The sequence below is a fragment of the mitochondrial genome of Python bivittatus (assembly GCF_059951505.1).
Source record: "Python bivittatus mitochondrion, complete genome".
Classification (NCBI taxonomy): Eukaryota; Metazoa; Chordata; class Lepidosauria; order Squamata; family Pythonidae; genus Python; species Python bivittatus.
In genome coordinates, this window is record NC_021479.1 from 1 (window position 1) to 17617 (window position 17617).

The 17617-nt window shown below is 40.7% G+C and overlaps 13 protein-coding genes and 24 non-coding genes across 37 annotated transcripts, besides 2 other annotated features; 28 read left to right on the forward strand and 9 right to left on the reverse strand. All coding sequences in view use genetic code 2, as the record gives it.

The window, feature by feature from the left end:
- Nucleotides 1–66, forward strand: M489_mgt01. The gene has a single exon. It is a non-coding gene; the product is annotated as a tRNA-Phe (tRNA).
- On the forward strand, nucleotides 67–1003 carry M489_mgr02. Its single transcript has one exon. It is a non-coding gene; the product is annotated as a s-rRNA (ribosomal RNA).
- M489_mgt02 lies at nucleotides 1002–1068 on the forward strand. Its single transcript has one exon. It is a non-coding gene; the product is annotated as a tRNA-Val (tRNA).
- Nucleotides 1069–2579, forward strand: M489_mgr01. The gene has a single exon. It is a non-coding gene; the product is annotated as a l-rRNA (ribosomal RNA).
- Nucleotides 2580–2588: 9 nt separating this feature from the next.
- On the forward strand, nucleotides 2589–3555 carry M489_mgp13 (NADH dehydrogenase subunit 1). The gene has a single exon. A coding segment is annotated over exon 1 (967 nt).
- M489_mgt03 lies at nucleotides 3556–3622 on the forward strand. Its single transcript has one exon. It is a non-coding gene; the product is annotated as a tRNA-Ile (tRNA).
- Nucleotides 3623–4795: a sequence feature (control region).
- Nucleotides 4796–4868, forward strand: M489_mgt04. Its single transcript has one exon. It is a non-coding gene; the product is annotated as a tRNA-Leu (tRNA).
- M489_mgt05 lies at nucleotides 4869–4940 on the reverse strand. The gene has a single exon. It is a non-coding gene; the product is annotated as a tRNA-Gln (tRNA).
- Nucleotides 4941–4943: 3 nt separating this feature from the next.
- Nucleotides 4944–5005, forward strand: M489_mgt06. The gene has a single exon. It is a non-coding gene; the product is annotated as a tRNA-Met (tRNA).
- M489_mgp12 (NADH dehydrogenase subunit 2) lies at nucleotides 5006–6037 on the forward strand. The gene has a single exon. It carries the CDS (start codon nucleotides 5006–5008, stop codon nucleotides 6035–6037), a length of 1032 nt encoding a protein of 343 aa, YP_008083600.1.
- M489_mgt07 lies at nucleotides 6038–6103 on the forward strand. The gene has a single exon. It is a non-coding gene; the product is annotated as a tRNA-Trp (tRNA).
- M489_mgt08 lies at nucleotides 6103–6166 on the reverse strand. The gene has a single exon. It is a non-coding gene; the product is annotated as a tRNA-Ala (tRNA).
- On the reverse strand, nucleotides 6167–6239 carry M489_mgt09. Its single transcript has one exon. It is a non-coding gene; the product is annotated as a tRNA-Asn (tRNA).
- A 33-nt stretch (nucleotides 6240–6272) lies between these two features.
- On the reverse strand, nucleotides 6273–6329 carry M489_mgt10. Its single transcript has one exon. It is a non-coding gene; the product is annotated as a tRNA-Cys (tRNA).
- On the reverse strand, nucleotides 6330–6395 carry M489_mgt11. The gene has a single exon. It is a non-coding gene; the product is annotated as a tRNA-Tyr (tRNA).
- Nucleotide 6396: 1 nt separating this feature from the next.
- On the forward strand, nucleotides 6397–7998 carry M489_mgp11 (cytochrome c oxidase subunit I). The gene has a single exon. The coding sequence runs from the start codon at nucleotides 6397–6399 to the stop codon at nucleotides 7996–7998; it is 1602 nt and encodes a 533-aa protein (YP_008083601.1).
- On the reverse strand, nucleotides 7989–8060 carry M489_mgt12. Its single transcript has one exon. It is a non-coding gene; the product is annotated as a tRNA-Ser (tRNA).
- On the forward strand, nucleotides 8061–8124 carry M489_mgt13. Its single transcript has one exon. It is a non-coding gene; the product is annotated as a tRNA-Asp (tRNA).
- M489_mgp10 (cytochrome c oxidase subunit II) lies at nucleotides 8125–8810 on the forward strand. The gene has a single exon. A coding segment is annotated over exon 1 (686 nt).
- M489_mgt14 lies at nucleotides 8811–8873 on the forward strand. Its single transcript has one exon. It is a non-coding gene; the product is annotated as a tRNA-Lys (tRNA).
- M489_mgp09 (ATP synthase F0 subunit 8) lies at nucleotides 8874–9044 on the forward strand. The gene has a single exon. The coding sequence runs from the start codon at nucleotides 8874–8876 to the stop codon at nucleotides 9042–9044; it is 171 nt and encodes a 56-aa protein (YP_008083603.1).
- M489_mgp08 (ATP synthase F0 subunit 6) lies at nucleotides 9035–9715 on the forward strand. The gene has a single exon. It carries the CDS (start codon nucleotides 9035–9037, stop codon nucleotides 9713–9715), a length of 681 nt encoding a protein of 226 aa, YP_008083604.1.
- A 5-nt stretch (nucleotides 9716–9720) lies between these two features.
- On the forward strand, nucleotides 9721–10504 carry M489_mgp07 (cytochrome c oxidase subunit III). The gene has a single exon. A coding segment is annotated over exon 1 (784 nt).
- On the forward strand, nucleotides 10505–10569 carry M489_mgt15. The gene has a single exon. It is a non-coding gene; the product is annotated as a tRNA-Gly (tRNA).
- M489_mgp06 (NADH dehydrogenase subunit 3) lies at nucleotides 10570–10912 on the forward strand. Its single transcript has one exon. A coding segment is annotated over exon 1 (343 nt).
- On the forward strand, nucleotides 10913–10978 carry M489_mgt16. Its single transcript has one exon. It is a non-coding gene; the product is annotated as a tRNA-Arg (tRNA).
- On the forward strand, nucleotides 10979–11269 carry M489_mgp05 (NADH dehydrogenase subunit 4L). Its single transcript has one exon. The coding sequence runs from the start codon at nucleotides 10979–10981 to the stop codon at nucleotides 11267–11269; it is 291 nt and encodes a 96-aa protein (YP_008083607.1).
- Nucleotides 11269–12624, forward strand: M489_mgp04 (NADH dehydrogenase subunit 4). The gene has a single exon. The coding sequence runs from the start codon at nucleotides 11269–11271 to the stop codon at nucleotides 12622–12624; it is 1356 nt and encodes a 451-aa protein (YP_008083608.1).
- On the forward strand, nucleotides 12625–12691 carry M489_mgt17. The gene has a single exon. It is a non-coding gene; the product is annotated as a tRNA-His (tRNA).
- Nucleotides 12692–12749, forward strand: M489_mgt18. The gene has a single exon. It is a non-coding gene; the product is annotated as a tRNA-Ser (tRNA).
- M489_mgt19 lies at nucleotides 12749–12819 on the forward strand. The gene has a single exon. It is a non-coding gene; the product is annotated as a tRNA-Leu (tRNA).
- Nucleotide 12820: 1 nt separating this feature from the next.
- M489_mgp03 (NADH dehydrogenase subunit 5) lies at nucleotides 12821–14608 on the forward strand. The gene has a single exon. The coding sequence runs from the start codon at nucleotides 12821–12823 to the stop codon at nucleotides 14606–14608; it is 1788 nt and encodes a 595-aa protein (YP_008083609.1).
- Nucleotides 14604–15116, reverse strand: M489_mgp02 (NADH dehydrogenase subunit 6). Its single transcript has one exon. The coding sequence runs from the start codon at nucleotides 15114–15116 to the stop codon at nucleotides 14604–14606; it is 513 nt and encodes a 170-aa protein (YP_008083610.1).
- A 9-nt stretch (nucleotides 15117–15125) lies between these two features.
- M489_mgt20 lies at nucleotides 15126–15191 on the reverse strand. The gene has a single exon. It is a non-coding gene; the product is annotated as a tRNA-Glu (tRNA).
- On the forward strand, nucleotides 15192–16305 carry M489_mgp01 (cytochrome b). The gene has a single exon. A coding segment is annotated over exon 1 (1114 nt).
- On the forward strand, nucleotides 16306–16373 carry M489_mgt21. The gene has a single exon. It is a non-coding gene; the product is annotated as a tRNA-Thr (tRNA).
- M489_mgt22 lies at nucleotides 16374–16436 on the reverse strand. The gene has a single exon. It is a non-coding gene; the product is annotated as a tRNA-Pro (tRNA).
- Nucleotides 16437–17617: a sequence feature (control region).

Below are 17617 nucleotides of genomic sequence, written 5' to 3' on the forward strand. Positions count from 1 at the left end.
GCTATTGTAGCTTACACCCAAAGCACAGCACTGAAAATGCTGAGACGGTTATATACCCAAATAGCACAAAGTCTTGGTCCTGAACCTAACATTACCTGTGATCTTACCTATACATGCAAGCCTCCACACAACGGTGAGAAAGCCCACATCAACCCACAGACAGGAGCAGGCATCAGGCTAAAACAAACCACTTACCCACAACGCCAAGCACTTGCCACACCCCCACGGGCCTACAGCAGTAACTAATATTGGGCCATAAGTGCAAACTTGACCCAGTAAAGATCATATAGAGCCGGTTAATCTCGTGCCAGCGACCGCGGTTACACGACAGACTCAAGATAATGTCAAACGGCGTAAAGCACGGCTAGAACAAAGTACTACCCCTTAAGGACAAAGCAAAACCAGGCTGTAGAACGCCCTAAGTTAAACTAAAACCAACCCCTTAAGAAAACAACCTTTTCAACCCGTGAAAGCTAGGATACAAACTAGGATTAGATACCCTACTATGCCTAACCATAACACGGCAACACTATAGTTGCTCGCCAAACCACTACGAGTGAAAACTTAAAACTTAAAGGACTTGACGGTACTTCACCCAACCTAGAGGAGCCTGTCTAATAACCGATAACCCACGATTAATCCAACCACTTCTAGCCACCCAGTCTATATACCGCCGTCGCCAGCTCACCTTGCAAAAGAAACAAAGTGAACCAAATAGTCATACACTAACACGACAGGTCGAGGTGTAACTAATGAAGTGGACTATGATGGGCTACATTTTCTAATACAGACCATACGAATAAAGACATGAAACTTTCTTTTGAAGGTGGATTTAGCAGTAAGATGAGAACACAATACTCAACTGAAACCATTGCAATGAAGTGCGTACACACCGCCCGTCATCCCTGTCACCAAAAAGCAAATCAACATATAAAATACTTACAACAACAAAACAGGGCAAGTCGTAACATGGTAAGCGTACTGGAAAGTGCGCTTAGAAACAAAAAGTAGCTTACAACCAAAGCATTCGGCTTACAACCGAACGACATTATAAAATAATCTTTTTGAGCCTAAGTTGTAGTCTAAACAATACCCAAAAATCCACAACAAATAAAACAAACCATTTGACCCACCAAGTAGATGCGATCGAACATTACCACAGCACAACCCAGTACCGCAAGGGAACACATACTTAAGCAAAAAACAGCAAAGATTAAACCTTGTACCTTTTGCATCATGGTTTAGCAAGGACCACAGGACAAAACGCACCACTAAAGCCCAAACAACCCGAAACCAGATGAGCTACTTTAAAGCAGCCTTTAGGGCCAATCCTTCTCTGTAGCAAAAGAGTGGAAAGACTTAAAAGTAGAGGTGAAATGCCTACCGAATCTGGAGATAGCTGGCTACCCAAAAAAGAATTTAAGTTCACCTTTAGACCAACACACCACAACCTAGTACATCTAAAGACATTCAATAGGGGTACAGCTCTATTGAAACAGGATACAACCTGACCTTGAGAATAAAACAACCTTAAACCTACAAGTAGGCCTTAAAGCAGCCACCTAAAAAAATATCGTTAAAGAATTACAGACAAAAATCCCAAAAAAAATTAAATATTCCAAACACATTAAGGGTAAATCTATAACCATAGATAAACTTATGCTAAAACTAATAATAAGAAAAATTCTCTAAGCGCAACTGTATGCAAGAAACAGAAAATCTGCTTGCAATCAACAGACCAAAAAAGGAACGGCACAACACCCTACACAACTCCCACATAAACTGTAACCCCAACACAGGAGCGCAACAAAGAAAGATAAAACATTACAAAAGGAACTCGGCAACCAATGACTCCAACTGTTTACCAAAAACATAACCTTTAGCCAAACTAGTATTAAAGGCAACGCCTGCCCAGTGAGAATTTCTTCAACGGCCGCGGTACCCTAACCGTGCAAAGGTAGCGTAATCACTTGTCTATTAATTGTAGACCCGTATGAAAGGCCACATGAGAGTCAAACTGTCTCTTGTAATCAATCAATTAAACTGATCTCCCAGTACAAAAGCTGAGATATACATATAAGACCAGAAGACCCTGTGAAGCTTAAACTAAACTATTAAACCCACTAATAGCTACTTTCAGTTGGGGCGACTTTGGAACAAAACAGAACTTCCAAACAACATGAGCCATCCCTCATATTACAGGCCAACAAGCCACCACAAGACCCAGTAACACTGATAATTGAACCAAGTTACTCCAGGGATAACAGCGCCATCTTCTTTAAGAGCCCATATCAAAAAGAAGGTTTACGACCTCGATGTTGGATCAGGACACCCAAATGGTGCAGCCGCTATTAAAGGTTCGTTTGTTCAACGATTAACAGTCCTACGTGATCTGAGTTCAGACCGGAGCAATCCAGGTCAGTTTCTATCTATAATAACGCTCTCTCTAGTACGAAAGGACCGAGAAAGCAAAGCCAATACCAAAAGCACGCTTCGACAAAAAATATAAATACACTCAATATTAAACCCATTACAAACCCAAGCCAAGAAAAGGCCAATTAAGGACACACAACCCATCACCCACCTTAATAATACTCAACATCCTACTCAACATTATCAACCCACTACTCTACATCATCTCTATCCTAATCGCAGTAGCCTTCTTAACCCTCCTGGAACGAAAACTACTAGGATACATACAACTACGAAAAGGCCCAAACCTAGTAGGCCCAATGGGCCTACTACAACCAATCGCAGACGGTATTAAACTCATCCTAAAAGAACCAACAAAACCAACACTTTCATCCCCAATCCTATTCACCCTATCACCAATCTTGGCACTCACCCTAGCACTAACCACCTGAGCCCCAATACCGATGCCACTCCCACTAACCAACATAAACCTAGGTCTGCTTTTCATCATAGCCATATCAGGCATATTCACATACACAATCTTATGATCAGGCTGATCATCAAACTCAAAATATCCACTAATAGGCGCCATACGAGCCGTCGCACAAATCATCTCATACGAAGTCACACTAGGCCTGATCATCATATCTATAGCCACAATCACAGGCGGCTACTCACTACAATCATTCACAACAACACAAGAACCCATATGACTTCTACTTCCATCATGACCATTGGCCATAATATGGTTCACATCCACCCTAGCAGAAACTAACCGATCACCATTCGACCTAACAGAAGGAGAATCCGAACTAGTCTCAGGATTCAACGTAGAATTTTCAGCTGGCCCATTTGCCCTCCTCTTCCTAGCAGAATACACAAATATTCTTATAATAAACACCCTCTCCACCATAATATTCCTAAACCCAGGAATTCAAAACTCACCATCGTTATTCACAATAAACCTTATAACAAAAGCCATCCTTCTAACAACCCTCTTCCTATGAATCCGAGCATCCTACCCACGATTCCGCTATGACCAACTAATACACCTACTATGAAAACAATATTTACCACTAACCCTAGCCATATGCATATTAAACATCTCAACCACAACAGCCTTCCACGGCACCCCACCACAATGGAAGTATGCCCGAGAACAGGGACTACCTTGATAGAGTAGACACAGGACCGCCGATCCTTGCTTCCTCAGACACAAACTCAACCTCAAATAAAAATAAAAATAATCCTACCTCGGCCCCCCCCCTACCCCCCCCCACTATTTCATATGGAATACAGGATATATACATTTGTTAGAAAAATCCATATTTTTTCTACCCTATGTATAATCTTACATTAATGGCTTGCCCCATGAATAATAAGCGGGAATTCCTAATAAAATATTTTAGCCTAAAATTGCCTTCGTACATAAAATTAGCTCCACATTTCTTTGGTCGTTCAATGCTGCACGGATTATAGTACTTCTTAATACACATGACTATCCTTGATCTAGTCGTCTCTCTTAACTTAACACTTCCCGTGAAATCCTCTATCCTTTCATACATGCTAACCATTCGACTTCTCACGTCCATAAGTGCTACCCCTCTTCTCTTGCTCTTTCCAAGGCCGCTGGTTACACTCTCAAGATCATCTCGACGGTCCGGAACCACCCCTCCATACTAGCTTTTTCCAAGACCTTTGGTCGCACCCTTTATATGGTACATTTTGCCGCATGTTCTGATCACCTATGCTAGTCAACCACTGGTATCCCTTTTTTCTCTCTCCCTTTCACCTGACTACCATATATGCACACACACAGTTAGGCTTCTAGTCCAGGTTGAGCACTATGTATTCTCCCCATATTCCCTCCTGAGTACAATCTCTTAATGCTTGTTAGACATGTTTCCTATTTCCCCCAAAATCTCATATAATGAGACTCCGAATAAATCCCAATCTACAAAAATCCGACCCAAAAAAAGACAATACAAAAAAATACTTCAATTAAAACTGACCCAATATTTTTGCATATTACACATTTTTTACTTTTTTTTCACCAAAACAAGAATTATACAAAAAAGGGCTTCTAATTACGATTCGCCATGCGTTTTTATATAAACTCTAATTATTTTACCTTTTTTCACCAAAACAAGAATTATACAAAAAAGGGCTTCTAATTACGATTCGCCATGCGTTTTTATATAAACTCTAATTATTTTACCTTTTTTTCACCAAAACAAGAATTATACAAAAAAGGGCTTCTAATTACGATTCGCCATGCGTTTTTATATAAACTCTAATTATTTTACCTTTTTTCACCAAAACAAGAATTATACAAAAAAGGGCTTCTAATTACGATTCGCCATGCGTTTTTATATAAACCCAAATTAAGGTAGCAAAGCCAGGCCATGCAAGAGGCTTAAAACCTTGATACAGATGTTCAAATCATCTCCTTAATACTAGAAGGTCAAGACTCGAACTTGAACTAGAAAGCCCAAAACTTTCGGTACTTCCTTATATACTACCTCCTAAACAGTAAAGTCAGCTAAACAAGCTATTGGGCCCATACCCCAAAAATGCCCCCCGGCCTTTACTAATAAACCTCATAACTTGACTAATAATCTCCCTCAGCATCACCCTAAGCACAATCCTCGTAACCACATCAACACACTGACTTATAGCCTGAGCCTGCCTAGAAATTAATACACTCTCAATAACCCCAATAATTTCCAAACCACACCACCCACGAGCCACAGAAGCGGCAACAAAATACTTTCTAACCCAGACCTTGGCCTCTATAGCCATACTACTCGCAGCAACAATAAACGCCCTAAACACATCCCACTGAGAAATCACACTAATATTAGACCAAACCTCAACAACCATTATAACCCTAGCCTTAATAATAAAAATAGCAGCCGCCCCATTCCACTTCTGACTCCCAGAAGTAACCCAAGGTACAACAACACTAACAGGCCTAACAATCCTAACTTGACAAAAACTAGCACCCATATCACTCCTAATCATGATCTCAGACAAAACAAACCAAACTATTCTACTAACCACAGCAATCCTCTCCATCACTCTTGGGGGCCTAGGAGGACTAAATCAAACCCAACTCCGAAAACTATTAGCCTTCTCCTCCATCGCCCACACGGGCTGGGTCTTATCCACCCTCACCATCGCCCCCAACATCTCCACACTAACACTAAGCATTTACATCCTCACCACTATCCCAATCTTTATTATACTTCACTCAACATCCTCCTCTACAATTAAAGACTTAGGTACAATATGAACAACCACACCACAATTAACATCAGCCCTAACACTATCTATCCTATCCCTAGGAGGCTTACCTCCACTAACAGGATTTATACCAAAATGACTTATCCTAAATAAAATAATATTCTTCAACCTCACAATAGAAGCAACCCTAATGGCAATCATATCACTACTAAGCCTATACTTCTACCTACGACTAACATACATCTCATCCATAACACTCACACCACACACCAACACAATAACAATAAAATGACGAACAAACCCAAAAACGAAACCCCTAATAGCATCCACACTAATAATTATATCGATACTAATACTCCCAATAACACCATCACTTTAAAGAAACTTAAGTTATACTAAACTAGGAGCCTTCAAAGCCCCCAAAAAAGACACACTTTAGTTTCTGAGAACTTGCGAACAATCACATCTTCTGCTTGCAACACAGACATTTTACCTAAACTAAAGCTCTCTAGACTGGCGGGCCTCGATCCCACAAAACACTAGTTAACAACTAGCCATCCAAACCAACGGACTTCAATCTACTTCTCCGTTTTTAACAAAAGAAAAAAACGGAGAAGCCCCGGACCAACTGGTCTTTTTCAGGTTTGCAGCCTGACATTTACTTCGAGGCTGGCAGCAAAGGGTGCGCCCCTTATGAGTAGATTTACAGCCTACCGCTTAAATTCAGCCATACTACCTGTGTACATTACCCGTTGACTCTTCTCAACAAACCACAAAGATATCGGCACATTATACCTACTATTTGGTGCATGATCCGGACTTGTAGGCGCCTGTTTAAGCGTATTAATACGAATAGAACTAACACAACCAGGCTCTTTATTCGGCAGCGACCAAATCTTTAATGTGCTTGTAACAGCCCACGCATTCGTAATAATTTTTTTTATAGTTATACCCATTATGATCGGAGGTTTCGGAAACTGATTAATCCCATTAATAATCGGAGCACCAGACATAGCATTCCCGCGAATAAATAATATAAGCTTTTGACTTTTACCACCAGCACTACTTCTCCTCCTATCTTCCTCATACGTAGAGGCAGGCGCCGGCACCGGTTGAACAGTTTACCCCCCACTATCAGGCAATATGGTCCACTCAGGCCCATCAGTAGATCTAGCAATTTTCTCACTACACTTAGCTGGCGCCTCTTCAATTCTAGGAGCAATTAACTTTATCACCACATGCATCAACATAAAACCGGCGTCAATACCTATATTCAACATCCCTTTATTTGTTTGATCCGTACTAATTACAGCAATCATACTCCTCCTAGCCCTACCAGTTCTGGCAGCAGCAATTACAATATTACTAACAGACCATAATCTAAACACATCTTTTTTTGATCCTTGCGGAGGAGGGGACCCAGTATTATTCCAACATCTGTTCTGATTTTTCGGACACCCAGAAGTTTACATTCTAATTCTGCCAGGCTTCGGCATTATCTCCAGCATTATCACCTATTACACCGGAAAAAAAAACACTTTCGGATACACTAGCATAATCTGAGCTATAATATCTATCGCCATCCTTGGGTTTGTAGTATGAGCACACCACATATTTACCGTTGGTCTTGACATTGACAGTCGAGCCTACTTTACAGCAGCCACAATAATTATCGCAGTTCCAACTGGAATTAAAGTCTTCGGCTGACTAGCCACACTAACCGGCGGACAAATCAAATGACAGACGCCAATCTATTGAGCTCTCGGATTTATCTTCCTGTTCACTGTGGGCGGAATAACCGGCATTATTCTAGCAAACTCATCCCTAGATATTGTTCTACACGACACATACTACGTAGTGGCACACTTTCATTATGTCCTATCAATGGGGGCAGTATTCGCCATCATAGGAGGCGTAACACACTGATTTCCACTATTCACCGGATACTCCCTCAACCAAACTCTAACAAAAACTCAATTCTGAGTAATATTCCTAGGCGTCAACATAACATTCTTCCCACAACACTTTTTAGGACTCTCAGGAATACCTCGTCGATACTCGGACTTCCCAGACGCCTTCACCCTATGAAACACAATCTCATCAATCGGTTCAACCATCTCACTAGTAGCAGTTCTCATATCACTATACATTGTTTGAGAAGCCATAACACACAAACGAACCCTACCAATCCCATTAGGAAAAAAAACCCATGTAGAATGATTCTACGGAACACCACCACCACACCACACCCACACAGAACCAACATTTATACTAAACAATATGTACGCCCCAATCCGCGAATATATCACATACATGGAGTGACCCTGACCCGAGAAGAGACAGACTTTAACTGCCATCTGCTAATTTCAAGTCAGCCGCATAGTTCTTTATGCTTTCCTCTCGAGAACCTAGTAAATACATTACATAGCTTTGTCATAGCTAAATAACAGACACCTGTGGCTCTCAGTGCCTTACGCAACCCAACTATCACTACAAGAAGCCACAGGTCCCGCAATGGAAGAAGTCGTATTTCTACATGACCACGTTCTCCTCCTCACCTTCCTAATATCCCTAGTCATCCTACTCTTCGCCACAACAGCCATCACAGCTACCGTAACACACAATGATCCAACAGAAGAAGTAGAACAACTAGAAGCGGCCTGAACCGCCGCCCCAATTATAATCTTGATCCTTACCGCCCTTCCATCTGTCCGATCACTCTACCTAATAGAAGAAGTATTTGACCCATATGTAACAATCAAAGCAACAGGACATCAATGATACTGAAACTACGAGTATACAGATGGAACTAATGTCTCATTCGACTCTTACATGATTCAGACACAAGACCTACCAAACAGCGCCCCTCGCCTACTAGAAGTAGACCACCGAATGGTGATACCAGCCAACTTACAAACCCGTATTGTAGTTACTGCAGAAGATGTCCTACATTCTTGAGCCATCCCATCCTTAGGAATTAAAGTAGACGCTGTACCAGGACGACTCAACCAACTCCCATTAGCCACTTCCCGAACAGGCGTATTCTTCGGCCAATGTTCAGAAATTTGTGGCGCAAACCACAGCTTCATGCCTATCGTAGTAGAAGCCGTACCACTAAACTACTTTGAACAATGGCTAACCACAGAACAATACATTAAGAAGCTTTTATAGCATTAGCCTTTTAAGCTAAAGAAGAAACAAAATTTCCTTGATGAATGCCGCAGCTGGATATTGTATATATCTTCACAAACTACATCTGAACCTGAACTATTCTATTATCATTAGTATGAAAAATCCAAACCGCTCTCCTCAATAAAGACTTTGAAGAAGCCGTCTCCCTAGACGACCTCAAAACAGAATTAATCTGAATCTTACCATGAACATAAACATATTCGAACAATTCGCAAGCCCAGAAATCCTATTCATCCCAACCAGCCTAATTTCTATAATTTTACCTATTCTTTTTATTCGACCCAGCACTACACTCTTAGGCAACCGATTATCTACTATCATAAACTGATTCTTTAAAACCATCCTACTAAACATAATACATCAACTATCCCCAACAGGACAAAAATGATCTCGCTTCCTAATTAGCCTACTCATTTTTATTCTGCTATCAAACCTACTAGGCCTACTACCATACACATTCACCTCCACCTCCCAACTATCAATAAACATAGCCCTGGCTATTCCAATATGACTAGCAACCGTAATTACAGGTTTGACAACCAAAACCTCTTCAACACTAGCCCATATACTACCAGAAGGCTCACCAACCCCTCTAATCCCATTTATAATCCTAATTGAAACAATTAGCCTATTCATACGACCAATCGCACTAGGCGTACGACTGACAGCCAACATCACAGCCGGTCACTTACTTATAACAATAATCAGCTCAGCCGCCCTAAACTTCTTCAATACCTACAACACACTATCAATCCTAATAATAATTCTATTATTCCTACTCACACTCCTAGAAATAGCCGTAGCCTGCATTCAGGCCTATGTTTTCGTACTCCTAGTCACCCTATACCTACAAGAAAACACATAACCATAATGACCCACCAACTCCACCAATATCACATAGTTGACCCCAGCCCTTGACCCCTGACAGGGGCCTTGGGCTCCCTACTTACAGCCTCAGGACTAGCTCTATGATTTCACACAAACACAACTACCATCCTAAAACTAGGCCTCCTCACCCTCACCTTAACACTCATCCAATGGTGACGCGATGTTGTACGAGAAGGCACCTTCCAAGGCCACCACACAAAAGGGGTACAAAAAAACATACGTTATGGAATAATACTGTTCATTGTATCCGAAGTCTTCTTTTTCCTAGGTTTTTTCTGAACCCTATATCATGTTAGCCTAGTCCCTACACCAGAACTAGGAGCCGAATGACCTCCAACCGGAATTGTCCCACTTAACCCACTAGAAGTTCCACTACTCAACACAGCAGTCCTATTATCATCCGGCGCCACAGTTACATGATCACACCACGCATTAATACAAGGCAATAAAAAAGAAGCAACATACGCTCTCATAATCACCATCGCACTAGGCATTTACTTCACGGCCCTTCAACTCTCAGAATATATAGAGACCCCATTTACAATCTCAGACAGCGTCTACGGCTCCCTATTCTTCGTAGCCACAGGTTTTCATGGATTTCACGTAATAATCGGAACCACATTCCTAATCGTATGTCTGGCACGCCTTGTCAACTTCCACTTTACAACTTCACACCACTTCGGATACGAAGCAGCAATTTGATACTGACACTTCGTCGACGTAGTTTGATTATTCCTATTTGTCTCAGTCTACTGATGAGGATCATATTTCTTTAGTATAATACAGTACAATTGCCTTCCAAGCACTTAGATCCCACCAGGGAAAGAAATAATAAGCTTAATTATACTATTAACCCTATCAATAACCGTAGTTATTATTATCTATACCATCAACACACTTATAGTTACCAAACCAGATATCAACAAACTCTCACCATACGAATGCGGATTTGATCCACTAGGTGACGCACGATCCCCAATTTCAATCCAGTTCTTCCTAGTAGCCATCCTATTTATTCTATTCGACCTAGAAATTGTCCTCCTCCTCCCAATCCCTTGAAGCATAAACACTAACCCACCCCTGACCTCAGTCACTCTTACTATAATCCTATTAACCCTACTAGCACTAGGACTTATATACGAATGACATCAAGGTGGACTGGAATGAACAGAATTCAGGGGTAGTCTACACCAGACATTTGATTTCGACTCAAAAGACCTTACACAAATAAGTCCCTGCAATGGAACCCATCAAAATCACACTAACAACAACATTCTTCATTATTATATTAGGTCTATCAACACAACACAAACACCTAATACTAGCCCTTATATGTATTGAAGCAATAATATTGACCCTATTTACTATACTAGTAACTTACACCGCAACCTCACTAGCCGTATCCCACACCCCAATACCCATCATCCTACTAACAATCTCAGTCTGCGGAGCCTCCTTAGGACTCAGCCTTGTAGTCGCAACCACCCGAACACACGGAAGCGACTTCCTAAAAAACCTAAATCTACTATAATGCTAAAAATTATTATTGCAACCACCATACTAATCCCAACAGCCCTAATCCTAAAGCCCAAAATCCTATATCAAACAATAATTTCCTACACTTTTATCCTCGCCTTCCTTAGCCTAAGCCTTCTAAAACAAGACCTATACCTCAAACCCTTATCCAACCTATACCTAAACCTCGACCAAATTTCAGCCCCACTACTGACCCTATCCTTCTGACTCCTCCCACTAATAATTATTGCCAGCCAACATGCAATAACACCAGAACCTGTTCAACGACAACGAACATTCATAGCAACTATCATAATCCTACAAACCACAATCTCACTCACCTTCACCGCCTCAAACCTAACCCTCATATACATCATATTTGAAGCCACTTTAATCCCCACCCTCATCATCATTACACGATGAGGGCAACAAGCAGAACGGTTAACAGCGGGAACCCACTTTATAATATACACCCTAACAACTTCAATACCTCTACTAATAGCTATTCTATTCCTAAATAATACATCCAACACTCCAACACTATTATTCCTAGCAACCAAAACAAATAACCACTGAACAAACCTCATTCTATGATTAGCCTGCCTAGCCGCCTTCATAGCAAAAATACCACTTTATGGCCTCCACTTATGACTTCCAAAAGCCCACGTAGAAGCACCAATTGCCGGATCAATAGTACTCGCAGCAATTCTACTAAAACTGGGAGGGTATGGCATCATCCGAATAATACAAATTCTTCCCACAACAAAAACAGACATATTCATACCATTTATTGTAATTTCCCTATGAGGAGCAATCCTAGCTAACCTCACCTGCCTTCAACAAACGGATCTAAAATCTCTAATCGCTTACTCATCAGTAAGCCATATAGGCTTAGTCATTGCAGCACTTATAACACAAACCCCATGAGGTTTAGCAGGAGCCATAGCCCTAATAATCGCCCACGGTTTCACATCATCAATACTATTCTGCCTAGCTAACATCACATACGAACGCACACACACCCGAATTCTATTACTCACCCGAGGCTTCCACAATATTCTCCCAATAATAACAACCTGATGACTAATCGCAAACCTTATAAACATCGCCACTCCACCCAGCATGAACTTTACCGGTGAACTCCTTATTATTTCAGCCATATTCAACTGATGCCCCCCAACCATAGCCCTCCTCGGCCTATCTATACTGATCACCGCAACCTACTCCCTTCACATATATCTATCCACCCAAGCAAATAAACCACTAATAAACACCCCAACTCAACCCACCCACACTCGAGAACACCTACTCATAACCCTGCACATCCTCCCACTCATTTTAATCTCAATTAAACCAGAACTCGTACTAAGAGTGTGTGTAATTTAAAAAAAATATCAAGCTGTGACCCTGAAAACAGAGACTACCCCTCTCGCACACCGAGAAGGTAACAAGACCTGCTAAATCTTTCACCTGGTACTAACACACCAGCCTTCTTTCTACTAAAGGATAACAGTCTTCCATTGGTCTTAGGCACCAGAACACTTGGCGCAACTCCAAGTAGTAGAACATGAATACTATTACCCCAACAATGACCCTAGCCGTATTTTTATCCTTAACACTAACTATTAGCAAACTATTCACCAACCCCAATTTAAATTACACAAAAAATAGTCTAATAACCACATTTATCATAAGTCTTGTCCCACTAACTCTTCTACTAAACAACGAGAATGAAACTACATTATCCACATCACCCATCATTAACACAACCACAATGAATATTAACATTAGCTTTATCCTAGACACACCCTCGCTAACCTTCATCCCTATCGCCTTATTCGTTACATGGTCTATCATCGAATTCTCAGTATGATACATATCAACAGACCCCTACATCAACAAATTCATCAAATACCTTTTCATCTTCCTAATCGCAATACTAACCATCATCACAGCAAACAACATATATCAACTATTCATCGGCTGAGAAGGAGTCGGCATCATATCATTCCTGCTAATCGGATGATGATATGCCCGATCAGACGCAAACACCGCAGCCCTACAGGCTATTATCTACAATCGAATCGGCGACATTGGCCTTATCATAACCACAGCATGACTTTTACTACTATCCTCCATAAACATACAAGAACTCTTCACACAACACGAAACCATCAGCATTATCCCACTTATAGGCCTAATCGCTGCAGCCACTGGAAAATCCGCCCAATTCGGCCTCCACCCATGACTTCCAGCCGCCATAGAAGGTCCAACACCAGTATCCGCTCCACTCCACTCAAGCACAATAGTTGTAGCAGGTATTTTCCTATTAATCCGCCTACACCCAATCATACAGAATAATGAACTCGCACTAACCATCTGTCTGATCCTAGGGGCAACAACAACCATATTCGCAGCCGCTGCAGCAACAACCCAACATGATATCAAAAAGATCATCGCATTATCAACAACCAGCCAATTAGGCTTAATAATGACAATAATTGGACTAAACCAACCAACACTAGCCTTTCTACACATAGCCACCCACTCCTTTTTCAAAGCACTTCTATTCTTATGCTCAGGATCCTTCATTCACAATTTAGAAAACGAACAAGACATCCGAAAAATAGGGAATCTTAATAAGACTATACCAATAACCTCATCCACCATTACAATTGCCAGTCTAACACTAATAGGTATACCCTTCCTTTCAGGGTTCTATTCAAAAGACACCATCATTGAAACCATCATAAACTCCCACACTAACTCATGAGCCTTAATCATGACGCTAATCGCAACCATATTCTCCGCCACATACAGCATACGTATTATTCACCTCACACTAGCAGGATACCCCCGTACCAAACAAAACCCCCATCAAGAGACAAAAGCCCCAACCAAACCCATCCTACGGCTTACCCTCGGATCAATCTTCGTAGGCACAATCACTAAACTCTCAACCCTACAGACAACCACAATGCACACTATACCAAAAACTATCAAACTAACAGCACTAATTATTACCCTAACAGGAATCATACTATCAACAGACTTACTATTCTTAACTACCAAACAACCCCCACAAAAACCAAAAACATTAAACCTATTCTTTAATCAATTGGCATTCTTCAATCTACTCCACCGGACAATCCCAATAAAAACACTTAAATTCAGCCAACAAGCCTCAACAGAACTAATTGATCTATGGACCTTAGAAAACTACGGACCAAAAGGCCTATCAAACACCTCAATCCCATTAATCCATATAACAACTCAACAAAAAAACCTGATTAAAAACTATATAACCACTTTTACCATAACAATTATCATCACACTAATACTTAATTACATCTAAAAGGCCGTAAACCCCCTCACCGATGCCAACTAAGAACAATTAAAATAGAAAACAACGTCACAAGCAAACCCCACGAACAAACTACTAGTCCAACAGCGCCACAAGAATAAAGCACCCCAAACCCATTAACCTCTACACAAACAAAACAATCCTGACTTGGCATAACCAATCACTCCCCCGATCCAAAAGTAAACATAATACATAAACAAGCAACAATTCCAACACAAACAAACAAAAGTACAAAAACTTTAAAAGTAAGAACCTTCAAAGCATCCTCAACATCCTTCTCAACACTAATACAATAACTAAACACCACCACCAAACCCCCCAAGTACACAATAAAAGTTACCAAAGCAATAAATGTCCGACCTATGCCAACCATCACCATACAACAAAAAAATACAAGACCTATTAAAGCAATTACTCCATAATAAGAAACAGGAGTAGTACTCAATACAATAGCCCCTACCACCATACACGTAACAACCAAACAAAAAACATAATCTATAACAAACATAATTTTTGCCCGACTCATCGAGACCTGCGGCCTGAAAAACCACCGTTGTCAATCAACTACAAAAACATGCCCCACCACTATATTCTAACCTTATTTGGCCTCCTACCAGTAGCAACCAACATCTCAACATGATGAAACTTCGGCTCAATACTATTAGCATGCTTAACCATACAAGTATTAACCGGATTCTTCCTAGCCATCCACTACACAGCAAACATCAACCTAGCATTCTCATCTATCATTCACATCACCCGCGATGTTCCATACGGCTGAATAATACAAAACCTACACGCCATCGGCGCATCCATATTCTTTATTTGCATCTACATTCACATCGCACGAGGACTATACTATGGCTCCTATCTAAATAAAGAAACCTGAATATCCGGAATTACACTACTCATCACACTCATAGCAACCGCCTTCTTCGGATATGTCCTCCCATGAGGACAAATATCATTCTGAGCTGCAACCGTAATTACCAACCTATTAACTGCCGTACCATACTTAGGCACAACCTTAACAACCTGATTATGAGGAGGATTCGCAATCAATGACCCCACCCTCACACGATTTTTTGCACTACATTTCATCCTACCATTCGCAATCATCTCTATATCATCACTACATATCATCCTACTCCACGAAGAAGGGTCCAGCAACCCACTTGGAACAAACCCAGACATCGACAAAATCCCATTCCACCCATACCACTCATACAAAGACCTACTCTTCCTAACCCTGATAATCCTATCTATACTCATCATCGTCTCATTCTTCCCTGACATCTTCAACGACCCAGACAACTTTTCAAAAGCCAATCCACTAGTTACACCTCAACACATTAAACCAGAATGATACTTCCTATTCGCCTACGGAATCCTGCGATCCATTCCAAATAAACTAGGTGGCGCATTGGCCCTAGTAATATCAATCATAATCCTATTTATTACCCCATTCACACATACAGCCTACTTCCGCCCAATAACTTTCCGCCCACTATCACAACTAATGTTCTGAACACTAGTATCAACATTCATCACTATCACATGAGCCGCCACAAAACCAGTAGAACCTCCATACATCATCATTAGCCAAGTAACAGCAACACTATACTTTACCTTCTTCATCTCTATACCTCTCCTAGGCTGAATCGAAAACAAAATAACAAACACCCCCTGCTCTAATAGCTTAACACAAAGCATTGTTCTTGTAAACCAAAGCCGGGATACCCCATCCCTTAGAGCATCAAAGAGAAAGAAACTTCATCCCTGGCCCCCAAAACCAGAATTTTAATTAAACTACTCTTTGCTTCCTCAGACACAAACTCAACCTCAAATAAAAATAAAAATAATCCTACCTCGGCCCCCCCCCCCTACCCCCCCCACTATTTCATATGGAATACAGGATATGTACATTTGTTAGAAAAATCCATATTTTTTCTACCCTATGTATAATCTTACATTAATGGCTTGCCCCATGAATAATAAGCGGGAATTCCTAATAAAATATTTTAGCCTAAAATTGCCTTCGTACATAAAATTAGTTCCACATTTCTTTGGTCGTTCAATGCTGCACGGATTATAGTACTTCTTAATACACATGACTATCCTTGATCTAGTCGTCTCTCTTAACTTAACACTTCCCGTGAAATCCTCTATCCTTTCATACATGCTAACCATTCGACTTCTCACGTCCATAAGTGCTACCCCTCTTCTCTTGCTCTTTCCAAGGCCGCTGGTTACACTCTCAAGATCATCTCGACGGTCCGGAACCACCCCTCCATACTAGCTTTTTCCAAGACCTTTGGTCGCACCCTTTATATGGTACATTTTGCCGCATGTTCTGATCACCTATGCTAGTCAACCACTGGTATCCCTTTTTTCTCTCTCCCTTTCACCTGACTACCATATATGCACACACACAGTTAGGCTTCTAGTCCAGGTTGAGCACTATGTATTCTCCCCATATTCCCTCCTGAGTACAATCTCTTAATGCTTGTTAGACATGTTTCCTATTTCCCCCAAAATCTCATATAATGAGACTCCGAAAAAATCCCAATCTACAAAAATCCGACCCAAAAAAAGACAATACAAAAAAATACTTCAATTAAAACTGACCCAATATTTTTGCATATTACACATCTTTTACTTTTTTTTCACCAAAACAAGAATTATACAAAAAAGGGCTTCTAATTACGATTCGCCATGCGTTTTTATATAAACTCTAATTATTTTACCTTTTTTTTCACCAAAACAAGAATTATACAAAAAAGGGCTTCTAATTACGATTCGCCATGCGTTTTTATATAAACTCTAATTATTTTACCTTTTTTTCACCAAAACAAGAATTATACAAAAAAGGGCTTCTAATTACGATTCGCCATGCGTTTTTATATAAACTCTAATTATTTTACCTTTTTTCACCAAAACAAGAATTATACAAAAAAGGGCTTCTAATTACGATTCGCCATGCGTTTTTATATAAACCCA